At 44.7% G+C, this 21,258-nt stretch overlaps 1 protein-coding gene across 3 annotated transcripts in view; it reads right to left on the reverse strand.

Moving 5' to 3' along the window:
* LOC143152914 (protein groucho) overlaps nucleotides 1-21,258 on the reverse strand; it is a 208,805-nt gene that overhangs the window by 31,682 nt on the left and 155,865 nt on the right. For 2 of the 3 annotated variants that reach the window (XM_076323526.1, XM_076323525.1), the window contains exons 7-8: nucleotides 18,786-18,836; nucleotides 18,549-18,574 (exon numbers count right to left, since the gene is read on the reverse strand). In XM_076323526.1, coding sequence (XP_076179641.1) covers nucleotides 18,549-18,574; nucleotides 18,786-18,836 — 77 coding nt within the window. The remainder of the gene's footprint in view (nucleotides 1-18,548; nucleotides 18,575-18,785; nucleotides 18,837-21,258) is intronic. The other variant, XM_076323528.1, reaches the window with a different exon arrangement.

Here is a 21,258-nt window from a genome sequence, read left to right on the forward strand (position 1 = left end):
CGGGACTCCGGTGTCAGGATCTCTCTCGACCCTTTCAAACCCTTTCATCGGCGCTTCACTCGCTTACATAATGCAGCCACTCTAATTAAAATAAATTACACTCTCGCGTCGGTTCGCTCTTTTATCCGGCGCGTACCCCTCCCCTCGTTCCCGTTCACCCCTCCCCCCCTCGTCGGTGAGGCACGGACGTTTTTTCCACCCTCATCCGGTCGTTTTTTTTGCACCGCACTTTCGACCACCAGCCACTAGGCTGCGCGACACCGGGCTAACCCCTACGGTTCTTCCCCCTCGCCCCTTATACACCCGTCACTCGTTTATTTGCACTTTATTCGAGATTTAATTTACCGACCTCCGGACGACAGAGTCGTTGGTGTGCGCTCGACTCCGTGATGGGATTAAAAAAAGAAGAAGAAAAAAAAAGAAGGAACACCGTTGCAAGAGGGCGTTGGAGTGAGAAACAAAGAGAGGGAAAAAGAAAAGCGCAAAGGTGGGAAAAGTTGGAAGAAGAGGGCCACCGTCGCGACCAATGGGAAGCGTACAAAAATGGCCACGCACACCCGACGATGGTGGGAGAGAAAAAAAGAAACCATCGTGAGAGAGAACAATCGATGGACCACTGTTCGTGGCCGATTTTCCATTCGCAGAACGACGCGAGAATCGGGGAAATCGAAGAGGAGAGGTTCCCTTTAAGCCTTTAATCGGCGTTCTCGTGGCACGGCAACAGGGGGAGGGGGTTTTCGCGGACCCCGGAGATCGATAATTGGACCACGCGGCATTGTTCCAACGATCGTGACGATCTACCGAAATATACTCCCCCTTCCCACCCTTAGAATTACGGGGCGCTGTTCCACGACCCTTTTCTCCCCGATTTTCGAACAACCTCGTTGTTCCGTTAATTAACGCGACGAAAAGCTCCACGATCGCGCGGAGAAATAATAAGAAAAAAGTGACGCTGGAGTTAACGGTCGATGGACGTACAACGGGTCAACTCGTCCACAATGGCTCCCCATCGTTCGACAGAGCCAAGGTTCGAGTGTCCACGGTCTGACGATGTTTACTACGGCGATAGGGTAGGTTTCCGAGCATCGAAAGATTTTGTTTTGTAGATCGTGCGCGAGAGACGCACGAAAAGGATTACCAATCCTTTTCGTCGACAGTGGGCTATTGGGTCACTCGAGACCCGAAACCAGCGTTTATCAGTGTTCGAGTATCAACTCTACCGATGTTTATTTCAGCGACACCATGATTTCCAAGCGTTCAAATATTCCGTTTCCACGTTTGTCAGAGTCGAGATTCGAGTGTCTCGAACTACCAATGTTTGCTTCGGTGATAACCCGATTTCTAAGCATCGAATGACTCCATTTCGCTAACAGCGGTACAACGGGGTTGCTCGAGATTCTCGCGTCTACGTTCGAGAGAATCGAGATTCACGTGTCACGGTCTACCGATGTTTGCTCCGGCTTCATCGCGATTTCTAAGCAATGAAATATTCCGTTTCGTGGGATCCTTAGGTCCGCATTTGTCAGAACTCGATTCAAGTGTCACGGTCTACCAAACGTTTTGTAAACAGTACACGGAACAGCGGCGACCTAGAATAGGGAAGATCGTACTCCTGGTGTTTTGTTTGCTTTTGTCAAAAGCAGGAGGGTGTATCGTGGTAAATATTGCGTGGATTCGGTCACTCGACGTTCTCTTATTTTCGAGCCGTTCATGGAAACAAATTACGTACATTGACGCACGGTTGAAAAAGTTCTTCTTCGTTCGCTCGATTCGTTTCGTCCACTTTTAGAACGAGTTGCGGGCAAACGTGAAATCTTATTGCTTTGCGGCATTATCGGTGAACACTATAATTCTTTCGGTGTATAGTCTCGACCTTGTTCCGTTCAACTATCACCTTTTCCGAGCAATAGCGCGCTATACGAGCGGAAAGCGATTCGACGACAACGACGACGTTAAACATGGATGAGGGGAGTCTCGAGTCCGATAGACCGTCGCGATGTTGCAGAGAATTACTATTGTTTTCGAAACGACCACGTCACACCGTGGATCACCGCGCGTTCAATTATTTTCCGTTGTTCGATATCCGTGTCCCGATATTCGAACGTAACGCGTCGATTGTTCAATAAGTTTTATCGAACGACATAAGTACTGCATTGAACAGTACAACATTGAACAATACAACGTTGAACAGTACTACAATAAACAGTACGACATTAAACAGTACTACAGTGAACAGTACTTCATTGAACAGTACTACATTGAACAGTACAACATTGAACAATACAACATTGAACAATACTACATTGAATAGTACTACAGTGAATAGTACTACATTGAACAGTACTACATTAAACAGTACTAAATTGAACAGTACTACATTGAACAACCTATTATGCTTGTGAGTACATGTGCAAATCCTGAACAGACTCTTTCGAGGATCTTATAGCGATCGATGACCGATTCTCGCGACCTAATCTTTGGCTATCGCGACATTTTGTTTTACGACGAAAGAGTAGTGTCCTCCTCGACCATCTTTACGACGCTTCACACTCGGTAGAGTATTATTGAACTATTAGCTAACCAAGCTGACGTTTTTTCCCCGAGGAAAACATATTCTGTACGAAAATAAAGCTAGTTGGCGCTTTGATTGTAATTTCGTTCATTCCGAGAAAAAAAGAACGCATTGCACATCGCGAGGATTAATGACTGGAAAAAATGACGCCGAGGTACTGTCTTCGAGCAGCTTTACGATGCTTTGCACTCGGTTGAATATTATTGAACTATTACCTAACCATACTGGGATACTTCTCCGCAGAAAAGCGCGTCATCTGTTTCGTTATTACTTTCCTTCTTCGCCGAAGTAAAAGGAATTATAATCGCGTCGTCGACTAACTCGAAAACTTTTCCATTGTCATCCTCGCTCGATATACGGGAGAAGACATAATCTTTTGATTGCTCGCTAACAGAGAATTTTTATGCCGCTATTAAAAATCCTACCGTACTGGATTAACTAACGTTCTTTCGATGCAAGAATGTCGGTGTACGACCAGCTGTTGTCCATTTCGGATAGAATAATCGTGTTTTGGTCTGTCGTAAAACTGGTGGATTTGATACTTTCGCGTGTACGTGATTTTTCCAGCCAACGGTTACCGGCCACTGTCGCGTATACGTGATCTTACTCTTTCGTTCTCTGCATCGCCATCCACTCAAATTAGGAAGTTTTTATTTAAGTTTCAATCCCGTATATCGTATGTGACAATTCTCAATTTGTACGAACAGAGGACAATTAATATTTGTCCTAAAGTTTTATCACGGTTCAAACTTTTCTTGCCGTTATTCCTTTATCGCTTTACTTTATACATAATTATCGTTATTTCACTCTATAGGCGAGTACTCGCTGCACATTGACCTTTGACTTCTATCAAACATTCTATCATAAAAAAATCCCGCTATATTGTACACAATTATCATTATGTCACTCTCTACGCGAGTATTCTCTGCATTACTCTCTCAATTTTCCTAATTTGCAATAAACGTTCTATAAAAAAAAAACCCTTAATACTTTCCACGATACAATTACTTCATACACAATTATCTTTCTGTCACTCTCTACGCGAGTGTTCTCCGCACGTTAATTCTTCTAGTTTGTAATGATAACACCCTCCTCCGTAACACCGTACAAAAAACACAAAAAACCAAAAAAAAAACAAAAAAAAAATCACGACCCGAAAGGGATCTTTGATCAGCGGCGAACTCGTTGACCGATAGCGTGAAACGGGGGCGTCGGGGATCGCGCGGTGCTCCTCGAGGAAACGATTCGCTGTCAGGCTCGTCGCACCGTTCGCTCCGCGAACGAATTAATGCGGCGCCGCTTCTCGAGCACTTTTCTCATTGCCATCGAGGGCCACTCGCTTTCGCGACAATTTGCCGCGAGCTACTCGGATCGGGCGTAAGTATCGTGAAATTCAATTAAGTTCGTGCTCGTGCAACTCGAGGGACTCTCTCTCTCTCACTCACTCTCACTCTCACTCTATCTCTAGCTACCCCCTTCTCGCGTCTCTTCTCTCGAGCAGTTTAAGCTCGTTCCTCCGCAGCTTGGAAAAAACGTCTGCCCCCACCATCGTCGTCGTCGTCGTTGTCGTGACGGCGATAAATAAATATTCCGTAGTCGTTCTCGCTTTCCCCACCTCCCGGTCCCCCACCCCCGAAGTGGAGAACAGTCGTCGTCTCTCGGTGTTTCATGAATTGGTTATGAGTCGACACCTCGACCGAGCACGACGCGGGAAAATAGCGGAGACACGCCAACCCCCCCTCTCTCTCTCTCTCAGTTTCTCCACTCTCCTCTTTGTTCACTCAACCCCCCTGGTTTCAAGCCGGAGAGCTCGCGGTGTTTCCCTCCCACGCGCGCAAGCTCGAGAATCTCCGCGCGGAGAAATATTTTTCCGGATCGCGAGAAGTCGTGGTGGTGGTTCGGGAGCAACCGACGGGGGTGGGTTCGAGAGGGATGGAAGAAAAGCTTCTTCCGGGAACGGGAAGACGGAGCTTACCGGTGCGCGAATAATAACGACTCGCGTTCTCTTCCGCCCGTCGTCGGTTTTCGATTTGAGATACGAGCTTGCACACCCACCACCCCCTTCCTCCCACCCTTATCCACCACCACCACCATCAACGTTTCGTCGTCTCGACCTCTTTCCGGCTTCTCCCGATTTCTTTCCGCGACGATTCCGCCCGCCTCCACCGGCGAGAAGCGCTCGATCCCACGGATCGGAACGCGAGGGGGTAAGTGGCGGGGAACGAGGGGCGGGAGAACGTGGTAGTAGGGGGACCAGAGGCTGGGGCAGCGACGAAAAAGGGGAACGGCGGCAGAAGGAAGAACACGAGAATGCAGTCGGATAACGAGCTGCCGAGCGGAAGGGAAGTTTTATCGCGCGACACGCGACCAGGTTTAAATCCGACCCGACAAAGCGGATCGATGGAGAACGACTCGGGTTTCTTCTCGAGTTTCGTTGAATGGGCGCGCGCGTGGACACCGGTTCGAGGGTGAACTCGGGCTTATAAGCGGGATAAAATATAGCGCGCACGAACAGGTGATTCGTCCGTTTCAATTTCCGATATAAGCCCCGGGACCACCTGGACGAACGTTCATTTTTCTTTTTTTCTTTTTTTGGCTTCTTCTTCTTTTTTTTTTCGAGGCACCGAGACGATACTTCACGTTGGGATCCAACCGTGCGAAACGAAGGGGAGAGCTCAACGCTACGAGAAAGAGTCGGAGATACGTCCAAGCGTCGATTGCGAGTTCCTTTTTTTGTTCGCGATTTCGTGAACAGGGTCATTGGCAACTGGAATGGCGACAAAGTCGCCTTCGAAACAGTGGCCGGACTGCAGACCGTGGAAAGTGACAAAACATCGATGCAACGACGCGAGATCACAGCGAACAAATTTTATCCACCATGGTCGATGCATTATTGATGCAACTCGATCTCGATCGAGACTTTTTTTACAAATTGTCCGTGCTTCGATACGAGTGTCTCTCGTTAATTTTAATACGGTTAAGTTGACGAGAAGTTCGATCGAGTTTCCGTTCGGTTGTTTCGTCTGTCATTTTTTTCTTAGTCCCAATTTTTAACTGGAGAATTGTCGAGAGAATATTTCTTGCGCTTACTTGGTGCTTTTAACGTACGCGAATGCGACTACATCGATGACAACGATGTTCGATTGTTTATACTGTACATGTACATCGATGTAGACGTGGATGCACAGGTACAACTGCTTTTCATTTGAGTTCTTTGACGTTGAATCGGTCGTTAAATTGAATACATAGATCCGAAGTCGAGTAAATGCATTGTATAAATTACTCGGATCTTGGCACAGATGGTACACTTACCTAAGTACACTATGTCCCGATAGTGTCAAAGATCGGTTAATTTTTCGAAAACCGATCGATGGAAAATTTCGAGTTTCAAATTCATGGGAAAACATCGATACGCTTCGATACACCGATGTATTCCACGAACCGTATCTTTTCATTCGATTAAAGAAGAATCCTTTCCCCTCCAAAAACAAAATGGTTTTCCCAACTGTCGACCATTGAAATTCGATTCCCGGAATCCCCGTTAAAAATACAAATTCTAAATGCACGAAACGACGGGGAATAAACCATCGTAGCAATTATCCGTATAAAGATTTCATCGACGATCGAGGTATCGGACGTAATAATTAACTCGGTGTAAATTACGCTGCTCGCCGAGAATTACGCCTCGGGATAAAATTTGGAAAATTACACGGCCAACGTTCCCGTGCACGTTGCAACTTCACGTTAAAACATTTATCACCGCGGCGTAATTCCGATTAATTTTTAACGAACGTATAAAAATCCACGTCTCACGGACGATGTTTATCGTACACGCGCGGCGTGTTCGGTGAAAATCGTGCGCGAAATAATCAACGGGAGCGAACAATTCTCCGGACTCGATTATACGAAAATCAGTTTGTCGAAATATACCCAACCACCCCTCCTGACTGTAAAACCCCAAAAGTGGCCGTAACCCACCGGAACAAGATGAAACGGGACACACACACGCGCGCGCCCCCGAATAAACTGCTTTTCCGCTGTTTTTGCGTCCCGGAGTCCGTTTCTAAAGTGGCCCTCTCCGTGTCTGTTACGTTACACACAAACGCGTGCATACATACACACACATATGGATATACATGCGCGTATACACATTTCCCTGCGTTTTAAAAACGCTCTTTCCCAGCGCGCTCCCGGTGTGTTTACAGACTCTTCGCGGCCGCGCCTTCGCAACGCTCCCGTTTTCCCGGGTTAATTTTAAATTGCACCGCGTCGCCTCCGCGTAATCCAGCCACCCAACACTGGCTCCTCGGTCCCGTTTTCCTACCTGCAAACGTTTACTCGTTCCGCGCTGCGACACGGGGTGATGAACAAACAAATACAAATTTCTACATCGCGCTCGCGACATTCTCACGCGGCGCGCCGGCTAATATTCTCGATCGCCCGATCGCCGAAGAAACAAGGAACGATGGTTAACGCTTTGATATTTATTCGAACGCGTGAATGGAATAGACAGTAAATTTTACGGTAATTTCCTGACCGTACGAACGCTCCAAATCGATTAGATTTCACTTCAGTTGTATCTCACGGTAGAGAAGTGATACACATTTGCAAAGTGTACACGTTTGGTTTCACGATAGAAAAGTAACACCGTCTTCGCGACGCAGCCATTTTTCCCGGGTTAATTTCAAATTGCACCGCGTCTACTCAACGTTAGCTCTTGTTCTCGCTCGTGCAAACGTTTGCTCGTTCTACGGTGCAACGTGGAAAAATAAGCAAACGAATATAAATTTCTACACCCTCGCGACATTCTCACACAGTCCGTTGACTATTATTCTCGATCACCCTTAACGAACACCCAACGCATAGTGGTTAATTTTTCCATATTTATTCGAACACGTAAATGTTGCAATACAAGTTGCACGGTAAATATTACCAACGCTCAAACTCGGGTAAGTTTACATCAGTTTTCTCTCACGGTAGAAAATTAATACACATTTCGTCTCACGATGGAAAACTGATACCATCCTCTCGGCGCTCCCATTTTTCCCGGGTTAATTTCAAATCGCGCCGCGTCTACCCAACGCGAGGTCTTGTTTTCGCTCTTGGAAACGTTCGCTCGTTCCACGGTGCGCCACGGGTAGATAAACAAACAAATATAAATTTCTATACCGTGTACGCGCGACATTTTCGCGACGGTCCCCCAACGGATGAGCGAAGTAACGACGACACGACATTGTCGTCATCGTCGTCGTCGTCGTCGTCGTCGTTTCCGTGTTCACGCCGGCACGCTCGATCGACGACTACAAGGGGAGAGAAACTCGGCTCGAAAACTACCATTATTTGGAGTTCCAATTACGCGACGCGCGGTGCAAACCGGTGCAGAGGGGGAGGGGACACGGAACACGCGTCAGCCTCTTCCCGAGCAACCCGGCACGGAGCAACAGAAGGGAAGCCAACGACTCGGTGGGAAGGGTAAAAGACCCGACGTACCAGCAATCAGTAACATTATACGACGCGACACGAGCCAACCACCCCATTAGCATTCATATTTCAATTTCATAGCCCTCGGGGCTCGCGGAGCTACCAGAGGAGTGGGGAGACTGTAAGGCTGCCGCGGGGTGCGGAACGGAGATAAATAGAAGTTCGATGGTGGGGAGGGAGTGAGGGAAAGGGAGAAGGGTGGTGCACGGAGGGTGGGGAGGAAAGAGGATTACGTTGGGGGAAGCGAGAGAGAGAGAGAGAGAGAACAGAGACGACCAAATAGGAACGAGGGAGAGAAAAGAGCGAACAGAGACGACTAAATAGGTACGAGAGAGAGAAAAGAACGAACAGAGACGACTAAATAGGTACGAGAGAGAGAAAAGAACGAACAGAGACGACCAAATAGGAACGAGAGAGAGAAAAGAGCAAACAGAGACGACCAAGTAGGTACGAGAGAGAGAAAAGAGTGAACAGAGACGACCAAGTAGGAACGAGAGAGAAAAGGGTGAACAGAAACGACCGAATAGGTACGAGAGAGAGAAAAGAGTGAACAGAGACGACCAAATAGGAACGAGGGAGAGAAAAGAACGAACAGGGACGATCAAAGGGGAACGAGAGAGAGAAAAGAGTGAATAGAGACGATGAAAGGGGAACAAGAGAGAGAGACGCGAGGTAGCGATGGGAACGATACCCGCGCAAGCTAAGCTTTTTTATTTATTTTTGAATTTGATTTTGAATTTAAATTTGACAAATCATCGGTGTCGAGTTCCTTGATACGTTTTCATCGCGAAACGGATCATTTGTTGCGATACATTGGTATTACCGTGGGATAAAGTCGGTTTGTAAACAAAAGCGGTAATGTATCGCGTAATTTCCACGCCCTCCCCCCCCCCCGGAAATTTCACGTTCCATTAATTTCCAAAAATTAGGTTGCAGATCGATAGCCCCGGACTCCGATACCGCGTTTCGAAAAGTCGATTAATTACCCGCACCGTAAACCTTCGTATCTGGTAATTTGTATTTATTCGCGTTTCGGATGGTAGAAAGCTTCGGTTCGGTTGTGTTTCGAATTTCTTTTTCTTTTTCTTTTTCTTTTTGGAAATGCTCCCCGAAATTGGTTTTTTGATTATTCGTCGTTGTCGCGAGGACGTTACGAAAGTGTTTATCTTTTTGGAGTTTCAGGAGAGAGGAAGAGGGGGTTACGAATCACGTGGAAATTAACGACTCGTATATTTTATGCGTTTGTTTTTCATTTATGAAAAATTTTTCCATCGACGGTGTGTATTGGGATATTACGGTGTCCGTGTTTGACTTCGCGTTTAAATATGAACGTATGTTCGTATCGCGGAGCGAATAACGGTAAGCAATGCGGACCAATTAAAAAATAATTGAACGCGTTCGAAAATTATTAATGCATCTGTAGTATTCAATGTGTAACGTCGCGTCCCGAGTGACGCTTAAATTACCGATTTTGCGAAATAACGACGAACGGGAAACGCGTGCTGTTTTTCCCGTCGAATGTGACGGAATTTCGCAAGGAAATTATTTTCCTTTCCCAAAGATGAATGGAAAATTAATTTTCCAAAAATCAAATACCGTACTCGTTGATTTTGCTCAAGTAAAATTAGCTAAATTCATCGATACACGATGAGTATATCCAGTCATATCCATGAATACCAGAAGATTTTCAAACTAGTTTTTCTATAATAATCAAGATTATACTTCAACGCAAAGAACGAAATTCGAGGGTTTTATTGCTCCAGTTTCCGACGAAAGCACAAACCTTTCGAAAACTGTAATTATTTCAAATCCCAATAAAACTAGATGTAAGAAACCTAACTCAAATCTAACTCTATAGCATGAGATAACGTAAAAATGACACAACTTACTCTACAATCTAAGAAAATATAAAAATGATAATAATTTCGAAAATGGTAATTATTCGTCCGGATAAAAATCTAACGACACTAATGAACCCAACAACTCCTTAAACTCGACAACTTATCGGCTCGCTGTATCGGGTGCACTTCGACGACGATTCTGGTCGTCGATTGGACATTTCCAACGATCGAACTGGTCCCATCGCTGGGTCGGCGCGTCCACATTATGAAAGCAGATCGAGCCGGCGAGATTATGTGCGACAGAGGGACTTGGATCGCGGGTTAGCGCGAGCGAGAGACAGTGTTACAGGGGCGGTACGAAACAAGTGAGAAACACGAACGCAGAGAGAGCTAATACCGATGGAAACCTATTACCATCTATCTCAATGCCGGTGTAATGGATGCGCAGCCCCGATTATCAATCCGTAATAATTGTGCATATTAAACGGACGCTAATTATCGGTCCGGCCGCGGGCCACGGCCACCGCCGGCAAATTGCGCAAGTTATGCTGGGTGTGTGCGCTGTTAAAACATGGCCCGTAATGACGGCGCGGAAAAGAGCTACGGCGAAAAGATAATTACGCTGGAAATCACTCTGCCCGAATATAACGCGACGGCCGCCGCCGCCGCCGCCGCAGCCATCGCCGATCGCGTCCAACCCCCCGCAACCGCCCCGCAAACCCCTCGTCGTGTACACCGGTTCGAGTCGGTGTCCCGGGTCGAGTTTTATAAAACGTTCAACGTATTAATTAATGATCGTTATCGACCCGAGCCGTGTTTCATTCGCGCAATCGAATAACGCGTCACGCGATTTATAACACGAACGTTATTATTTCGCCGAAGTTGTCTCCCGTTGGAAGAATTCCTTTGCGGCGATCGATCATCGCTAAATTTCGCGTCGCAACCGTTGGACGTGACCGGCTTTCCGTCGGCTTTGACAATGACTCGACGGAAAAAAAAAAAAAAAAAAAAAAAAAACACACAAACGTCACGGATAACTTTTATCCGATCGATCGTTTTTCCAATCTATTGCTCGGTCGCGACGTTTTCCATTTCGAGCTCTGATCCGCACTATAGCTTTTTTCCAATTACAAAACACCCGGAACCGTACTACCTAAATTTCGAATCCAAGGAATTGGATTATTGTCGACGAAAGAAACAGAGTCCCAAGGGATTGGATTAGAAATTGTGTAATGATTAGAGTACGTTTTAGGAAAATATCGATACAAATCTTAACTCTCTAAATTTTAAATACGAGGAATTGGATTGTAGTTGACAAAGAAAGAGTTTCAAGGAATTAGATTATATTTTGCAAAGAAAGAATTCCAAGGAATTGGATTAGAACTTACGTAATAATTAGAGAACATTTTAAGAAACACACCCCAAATTTTACTCTCTAAATTCCAAATCCAAGTACAGTTCAGGGTGTGTTTTGTAAAATGATAGTGCGACGATAATTGTCACAGTGGTCCCGAGTACAAAATTTGTAAAAATTTGAAAAAAATTCGTAATTTATCTCGTCTCGCGTTCATTTGATAATACACGAGAAGAATTTTGTAATATTGGCCCACTTTTGCAGTCGTAGGTACACTGACACCGGAAATTGTAGCTTTTTGTATTTAGATCGAGTTCGTTTCTCGCCTAATTGTCTATCCGGTACTGTTTAATGAAATCGTTGTTAAATATTCAATTCTATCGGTACTGTATCTTCAATAGTGAATCACGGTCAGAAATCTTTGAGGATAATTAAGCCACGAACGGGACACCTCCGGTGCGAATGATCGCTGCAATCTGTTCCTTTCACCCCGAAACTTGCTCGTTAAGTACTGAGCGACCGACCCCTAAATTTGTCAACGCGATGCAACGAGAATGCATTTATAGAATTTCTACGGTATTCAAAGCAGACGATGTTAAACGGAGATTTGAATTCTTTAAACGTGTCCAAACCACTGTGACAGTATTTCGAATAACAATTTCAATAATAAATTACGTAAATATAATAGTATTCCTTATCGACTACTTACCAAAATGATAACCTAACCATCGTCGACTATAAGATAACAAGTACCCCGAGATAAACTATCGAATATTTCTACTCTTCGCGCTGCAGTTCGAAGAAACGTCCACAACTTCCTTAAATATTTATTAAAAATTACTTTCGCGTAAATATTCCACTCGAATCTAATCAAGAATACTTACAAATGTCCAAAAATTGTCTATTTCGTACAATGTCTGACAACTTTAAAAAATCAAAGAAATATTCCATGGGAATGTAACTAAGGTTAGTTACATCTCCAGAGATCTCCAAAGATTGTTTATTCTGGTGAAACGACAGTTACCAGCGCCACTTTTACCGCGCGAATCGCGCGTGCAAAGACGGTTTCGTTCGAGGGTCGCTTTTAAATCCAACCTCGAAACGTGTCAGAGCACCGCGAAGTTACTATTTCTCGCACGGTTCTATCTATTTCCTGTTCACCGATTCCGCGCGCGCGCACGGAAATAGAAACTGAAAATAACCGTATTTACGTACACAACACTGACCTCGGGGATCTCGAAATAAATATATCGCTCGAGGCGAATTTAAATATTTGAACGCAAACACTGGCTCTAATTTATACATCGTATTTTATATTATTTCCGATACGGATCTATTTCAAATTTCATCCCGGGGCCGAGAACGCGTACCGATCGTCGGCGGGCGACGTTACCGAGAATACCGTGAAATTAGCGATTACTCGACTTCAACCCAATTATCGTTTCCGTGCCGGGTGGGAGAGAGCTCGTTAATTGGACGTCAAAAATTTCCAATCCCCTGTATATACGGTTTCGACGAAAATTCCCCGGCGATCGTCCCCCATTCACCCTTCCGCTGGGTTTTCTTCTATTTTCGCTGTCAAAAGATCGTCGATGCGGCGCGAATCGACTGGAACGGTCCTCCCCTGACCCTCTCTGGTGCCCTCTCTACCAGTTCCCATTGTCGTACCGCGCGTCGATCCGGACAACGTGGATAGTTCCTAAATCGATTTACCATCCCCGGTGCAAACGAGAACTTCTTCCCCGCGATCGATCGCGGAACGATCCTACGGGGCCACTCGAGATCAGAAGCAAACGCGGGAACACTGGCTTCGAGCGGTCCACTCTCTCTCTCGCTCTCTCACTCTCTCGTTCGCCCTTTTTTTTTCTTTTTTTTTTCCCTGCCCGCCCGAAGCGCTTTTAATAAACGCGCGCGCCGCGCCCAGCAGCCGCTTTATGCTATCAAAGGTGGGGTAAAGGGCGCGAGCGAAAAAGAAAGAAGAGGGGGAGAGACACGAACAGAGGATAACGGCAGAGAAGAACCAGGGGGTGCATTTGACGACGAGCTTTTTACGGCCCTGTGTTCCGGTGTTCGGGCTTTTACGTCCATTTCAGGTTTCCTCCTTTTCCAGCGAGGCTGATCCGCGCCCGCGCGCCGCCTTCCTCTCTTTCTTCTTCGCGCGCTCTTTTGTACACTCAAATCCCAAACCCCCGTCCCATTTTTCTGTCTCTCGCCCACTTGGTCTGTTTTTTTTTGTCTCTCTATCACTCTCTCTCTCTCTCTCTCTTTTTAAATTCGAACGCGTTTTTACCTCCGTTCCGTGAACTCGATCGTACGAATCTCTCTCTTCGTCCCGCCATTTTTCCGTCCCTTACCCACTTCACCTTTTTTTTCCTCGCCCCTCTCTATTCGAACGCCGTTTCTTCCTTCGTACAATGCACTCGATCGTACGGATCTCTCTCCCCTTCGTTTTTTTCTCTCTCACCCACTTCACCTGTTTTTCTGCCACCCTCTCTCTCTCTTTCTCTCTGTCTCTCTCTCGTGCTCTATTCGAACGCTGTTTCTTCCTTCGTACAATGTACACGATCGTACGGATCTCTCCTCCACTTTTCTGTCTCTCACCCACTTCACCTGTTTTTCTAACCTTCTCCTCTCTCTCTCTCTATCTCTCTGTTCGAACGCTGTTTCTTCCTTCGTACAATGCACTCGATCGTACGGATCTCTCCCACTTCCAATTTTTTTGTCTCTCACCCACTTCACTTGTTTTTCTACTCCCACCTCTCTCTCTCTCTCTCTCTCTGTTCGAACGTTGTTTTTTCCTTCGTACAATGCACTCGATCGTACGGATCTCTTCTCCACTTTTTTATCTCTCATCCACTTCACCTGTTTTTCTACCTCTCTCTTTTTTTCTCTTCACTCGAACGCGTTTCTTTCTCCACAGTACGAACTCGATCGTACGTACTCTTCCTCCGTTCTGTGAACTCGATCGTACGGATCTCTCTCTTCACCCCACTATTTTTCTCTCTTTCACCCTCTTCACTTTCTTCTTTTGCCCCTCTCACTGTCTATTCGAACACCGTTTCTTCCTTCGTACAATACACTCGATCCTACGGATCTTTCCCCCTCCATTTTTCTGTCTCTCATCCACTTCACTTTTTTTTAACCCCTCCTCTCTCCATTCGAGTGTGTTTCTTTCTCCGTTTCGTGTACTCGTAACCGAAAAAATAAGCTAAATCCCACGTGTAAGAAGTACCGGGTGTTGTACAAAATACAACACCACACCTAACCACACTACAAGAAGAACACCCGTTACTTCTCCAATTGAACCTACGGTGCATTTCACCATTCCTTACATGAGGAGATTTGATTATTTTTCTGACGAGTTCACAAAATAAAGAAAGAAAAATAAATTAAATCCTTCGTGTAAGAATTGGAGTATCCATGGACACAGTGGGAGAAGTAACGAGTGTTATTCTACATTATACAACGCTATACCTAACAACAATACAACAAAAACACCCGTTACTTCTCTCACTTCCATCCCATCTCGCCCCACTCCTCACACCCAAGATTCGACTTATTCTTCCTGCCACGTTGATCGCACGGATCTCTTTTTCCTCCCCACTCCCCCTGGTTTATATCGCTCCACCCTCGACGATGTTCCCCAATCCGCGCGAGCTCTAATTTTTTTTACGAGACGAAATCCAACGCGGTCGAAGTCGTTCCGCGAGCTTTCCTTTTTCCACTCGTCCACCGATTCCATCGCTCGATCCAGCTGGAAACCGAGTCTGGAGGTGCTGGAAACCTTTTTTTTCTCGCGAGTCACGCGACCGGTAAAAGCCCCGGAAAAACGCTTGGGGATTTTTACGAGCGTTTCGCGCGTTGTGCGCCACCGACGAGGAACACCGACGCGGGGCGCGAAAACTTCAGTACGCGGAACAACAACGCGTTTCGAAACTCGTAGGAACGCGTCCCTCCCCTTTTTTTTCTATTTTTTTTTTTTTTTTGCGGAACGTAATTGGGACCGACGATCCCTCCTAACGAGCGCGATAAAAAGGAAAAGCGACGCTCGATGGAAACCTGCACAATGTTTTTGCCCCACCGCGCCGGATTACGAGCGAAATATCACTTTTTCCGCGACGAACGAGTCGCGAATCGGCGAGGATTGTTGCAATTTACAGCGAGTGTCGATTCTCGACTCTCGACGTACAGTACATTTTCAATCGGGGATAAAGGAAGTTCGATACAGAGGGTTGCACGGGCCGGAGTTCTGTCGTTTCGTCGATCAACGACGAACGTGTTTTATCTGCGAACGTTTCCCGCGAATTTTGAAAAACTGGCCAAAGGAGCCAATTACGAACGCTTAGGATACATTTCTTTTCGTTCAATTTTGTCGTTACTACGTTAATTAACGCCAATGGAAGTAAATGAAAATTCTTCCGAAGTTAATTAAGTTAGCTTTGTACGGTTAGGGAAGCCTTAAAGTAACGAAATAAAAATTGTTGTTGTACGTTCAATGAGCGTTGTAATATGTGTAAGTTGTTGCATTGATTTTTCTTTAGTTTAAATAAAATATTTAAATACGAATCTAAAAAGAGAGAAAACTTTTTCGCATTGTGTAATTAAAGATAATTTGTACATCGATGATTTGTTTAGGTTTCTGGTTCGTAAAAGAACCAAGAACCAGAGAACTATACAAGGTATGTATAAAAATCGAAAGATACTCAATATTGGAGGGAGATTTTCGAAGATTATCGTAGACTTAAGAAATAAAGAAACACGTTTGAACAAACATCGGAAGCAACGAGTGTTTTCGTTTTAATTGGAACGATGACTCTTCGGCTCGTATTTTCAAAGACATTGTCAAGCATCGTAGAAAAGGTAACATCCCTGTGCAATTTCAGAATCGTCAAAGTTCCTAAATCCAACAAGAAGGGTCTGGAAGTAAGACCTGGTTTGTGCACGAGCTCGAGCCCAACTTGTATACGTTGAGGAGCTTAAACGAAAGGGCACATCCTTTATAGGTAGTTCTTCGATCGTTTTCAAATAAAATAGGATTAAATGTCCCCTTGTCCAATCTTTTGAACGTTGCTGCAGAGCCTGCCAGAGAAAGTTAGCAAGACCTGCCAAACGGATGCCGATACGAGCAAACTTGGAAGCAGACGCTCGATATTCCATCGAGAACGGAGCATATTTGTCGAGAGAGAAAAAAATATTAATAGAGGGAGAACTACTTTCAACGTTGCCTCGTTATAGCGAGCTTTTCTAAAATTGCGATGCTCATAAAAAAATCGAAGAAAGGTACATAATCGTGAGCATCGCGACTCGAGTAATTCTTGGATGCTTTCGAAAAATCAACGATGCACCAGGACATTTAGGAACGAGTACAACAATAATAATTTTGTGTCGAATAATATTAAGACACAAAATGCAACGACTGGTAGTCGAATGGAACGTGAGACACAAGGTATCCCGATTTGGGAAAAATTGATAAATAATCTTACGTGGAAACAGGTTGAATGCAGGTTAACGACGAGAATGTTGAAGAATTGCTGCATTCACGTAAAGAGAATGTTAGCAACGATAATCCTGTGGAACTGGTAGAACGAGGTAGATGGAATCTATAACCTCTGACTCGAAAGATGACGTACAAAGAGCGGTTACTAAGGCTTCCTCGGCAGTAGTATTACAGCAGTCGAGCAAATTATAGGCCAATTTGTAGAAAATGACACGGGTTATGAACTCGAACGTTGGGGAAGTGTAAAATGACCATCGACCCTCGATGGCTGCAATTGATACACGATCGCGGAAGACCTACAGGCTGGCCTTCCTAAAATATCAAATTCTACGTATCACGATAGTAATAAATTAAACCCATTAGAGGAGGAGAGCTCGTTCAATCGCGACTAATCTAATATAAAAAATTATCGAAAATCGACGAGTGGAAAATTATTACAGAATTTTTCGTTTCAGACCACAACGTTGTATCACAATTGAGAATACTTTGCTCCGAACGATGTTCGGTGAACTCCTCTGGGTCTCGAGAGATTTAATTTCCAAATTTTTTCATTCGAAATCAAAGAACGAAACAATTATTTCGAAATTTCTACTTTCGTATAACCTTGAATCCAAGTTGAGAACGTTCTGTCGACGTTTGCCCTGTTTACACGTCCCTGTTCGCGCGAGATCGTAGTGGCCCCGTTAAACGTTCCGACTTCCGAGCATTAATCGGGGTCTTGACGTAAAATCGTTCACAGAGGCGTACCCCGCAGTTAGACGACGCACGTAACGTCGTAATGGGGATCGATCGAATTTAATCGTCTGTCGGCGGCGGGTTTATTGAAAACCTGCGAAAGAGGATTTAGCGTATCGCGCTAGGATAGACGAGCGGATTAAGCCGAGGAACGCCGAGCGGAAATCGAGGTAGCTGGATGATATTCCGGATTAAGCGTCATCCTGCGCGCGTTCCCCGTATTTACGCATCGCTCCGCTTCCACGGGAGCAAATCTCGCTACGAGGAGTTCGCAGTAGTCTCGATACGATTATCGTTTCTCGGTTGACGATTGAAACTCGTCGTTTCGCGCGAGAATTGAGCCAGGGTGTCCCGTAACTGTAACGTCCAACGATATCGTTGTTTACGCGCCAATTTCAAACCGCAATTACCCAATTCGTTGTAACTTCTTCGGACTCGAAATACCAGTTTCACCGTAGCTGTATACGGAGGAATTGCTCTTACGATGGTATTCGATAATTGTGATTCTTCGAAGAACGAAATCGTTGGAAAGAGACTGGCCGATGGACAACCAATGGGAATATTAATTTGTCACAATTATCGTGCACCATCGCAAGAGCGACTCCTACGTTTGATAAAATTTGTTTCACTCGTTGTAAGAAGTGGACATTGGGAAATAAATTAAAATTGAGAGCTAACCGAAAATCGGACAATGCGCGAGAAAGACTACGAGAGGGGATACGCGCGAACTTGTAACAATAATCGTGTGCTATATAGTAACAGAATGTTAGCGCACAAAGCGAGAACATTATACTATAAAATGAATAGATAGAATATTAAACAGTTTATGTTCCCTGTTTTAGTTCATTTGATATGAAAATAATTGACAAAAATACGTGGTAGAAATGCAACAGTAATCGAGAAACGCGTCGTTGGTGTCTAATAACTGTTACGGGTAAACGAAAAATGATTAAGTTGCAGTTCTGCAACCGTAGAAACTTAACGATCAATGGGTGAATTTTATTTGGTTAATTTTTTAGATCGTTATCGATCACATATCGTCCGATGATTGAATGGTACGATACTTACATGCCTCTCCTCCGCGGGATTGAGACCTGGAACAAACGAAACGAGTTATCAGCATCGATGCGATTATCATCGTTGAATTGTGACCGTAAACGTGGCCCAATTTTCCAATTCAATTCTAAGTAACGAGTTTATATATTTCGCGTAAATCGTGCGCGCGGAATGTATGTAACTGTAACGCTCGATTAATCGACTCGCGACGAGAACACCGTTAAAATTTGCTGTGACTGTTAATAATACCTATAGGTCCGTTTAATGCGTGTTGATCTCGTAGAAACGACATGTAGTATTCTGCGAACAAATCAAAGAATAGACGTGGGTACATATATACGATTAGGAGTTACAATCGATGCGTTCAATCGTCGTTCGTTCGTATTTCTTTCGAAATTGACGCAACGATACTGTTGGCTAGCTCTCTGTCAGAATTTGTTTCGATCAACAACTTTCCTCCGGCAGATACTTTCCAATAGTATTATTATTCATCGCTGTCGATCGCTTTGTAAATTCGTACATTGTCTGACTCACTCGTTCAACGACCTAGTTTCTACTCACAGAATAAATAAATATTAAACAATATGCGTATATAATATTTCAATGTACGTGAAATCACAAAAAAAAAGAAACAGTTAACTTCTGAAAGATATTCTTTCTCAATGTTTTACCATTATCGAAGACAATAGACATTTTACGTTTTCAGTCTTACGTGACGCTGGTATAGTATGTACACTCGACCCTCGAACAACGCGGTTTTCAACAACACGGATTTCGTTTCACACGGTTCTTCCGTAGCCTTTCAAATCGCTGCTACAACGATCGTAACGGTATTCAAATGACGATGGTTTCGTTTCTTAATTAATTTCGTTACATTTACTTTACTGTAAAAATACTATACGTAACAGACCATAGAAACACACAGTACGTATTGTAAAATAAAATTCCAGTGCAGAAGTCATTTTACGCACTAGAAAATAAAATTCTAGATCGTGCACTTCATTTTTGGAGGTTAGTCGAGGAACGTATCTCTCTCACTGTCCGAGGCATATACATAATAACACATATAAATACATAGTACGCACTGTAGAATAAAATTCTAGACTAGATCGTGCACCGTAGTTAATTTTCAGAGTGTAAACAATTTTACGTGGATTTTCGAAGAACGTATCTCTCTCATTGTTCGAGAGACAAGAGTGTATCCTGGCGGAGACCTCGATGCGCGTATAGGCATATCCCCGAGTGGTTAACCAACGACGACACCGAGAACCGAAGAAAGAAAAGAGTATCGAGTTCCGTTGAAAATAAGTCGGTATTCGGTGGTGGTATTCGTTCCAATTTTTCATGGACGATTCGCTCGCTACCGCGGACTGGTCGCGTTAATTGTTACGATCGAGCAGACTCGTCGACAAATCGGGTGGATTCACTGTACGAGTGTTTCCCTCGTGATACTCGAAACGGTCGCTGCCTCTCGCATAGGGCACTGTATTTCCCGGCAAATTGAACCTTCGCAATGTTTTTCATGATTATTGCGGAACTAACTCGAACGGAGTCAGCGGTACGCCGACGGAATCTTTTCCGCGCGGAGATAAAAGAAAAAAAGACTCGGTCCGTGGGTGGGGGTTGGAGGATCGTCGGAAGAAGAGCTAGACTTCTCGAGGATTTCCGAGAAGGGACGGTGAATGAAAGGGAAGAGGGTGGAGGATGAGGTGGAGGTCGGTGGAGATCCTGAACGAGAAGCTTTGTCCTGGAGAAGCCTGGGTTCATAGTTTTCCCTCGCTCGATTTCCTCCGACCAACTCACTCCCCCTCTTCACCGAGCTTTTGTCGGTACACTTTGTCTCGTAGGAAATATCCTAACGATATCTTCTTCCTCCCGTTGTTACCCGAGCTACGTAAGAGCTACACGAGTCATTTCTGATCCTCGTAACGGACGTAAACCGCACTCCCTCACGGATCGCTTTCCCCGCGTTGGATTAACCATTAGAAGCGTCGAAACGATCGGCGCGTGTACACGGTCGGTGGAACACGCGTAAACAACTTCCTGGGAATCGGATCGGGGAATATGAAATACCACTGAATGATACTCCGGATGAAATATACTACTTAGGGTTGCGGACCGTGTAACGTAAGGTTGAGTCGAACGAGCGAGATTACTTGTGGAATTTGGGCAGAGATTCTGTATAGGATTTAAGTTTGCTTTTTACGGTATAGAAAATTTGGGAAGGATTAAAAGGTTGATTCTAAGGTGAAATATTTGATTTATCTACTTCTTAGTTGCTTCGTTAAGGGTTAAAAAACTATCCCACCTTGGGATAGTTGAAAACGTTAAGCGTTGAAAGCTACCCCATTTTGGTACGATAAGTGCAAAAAGCTATCCCACGTTGGTACGCTAAGTGTTAAAAGTTATCCCACCTTGGTACACTGACTGTTGAAAGCTACCCCATTTTGGTACGCTAAGTGTGAAATGCTATCCCACCTTAGTACACTGACTATTGAAAGCGTACTTTGGTACGCTAAGTACTACGGTATAGCTTTGAATAGTCAGTGTACCAAAGTGGGATAACTTTTAACACTTAGCGTACCAACGTGGGATAGCTTTTCACACTTAGCGTACCAAAATGGAATAGCTTTTCACATTTAGCATACCAAAGTGTGATAGCTTTGAATAGTCAGTGTACCAAGGTGGGATAACTTTAAACACTTACCGTATCAACGTGGGA

This window comes from Ptiloglossa arizonensis, chromosome 11 (assembly GCF_051014685.1).
Source record: "Ptiloglossa arizonensis isolate GNS036 chromosome 11, iyPtiAriz1_principal, whole genome shotgun sequence".
Lineage (NCBI taxonomy): Eukaryota > Metazoa > Arthropoda > Insecta > Hymenoptera > Colletidae > Ptiloglossa > Ptiloglossa arizonensis.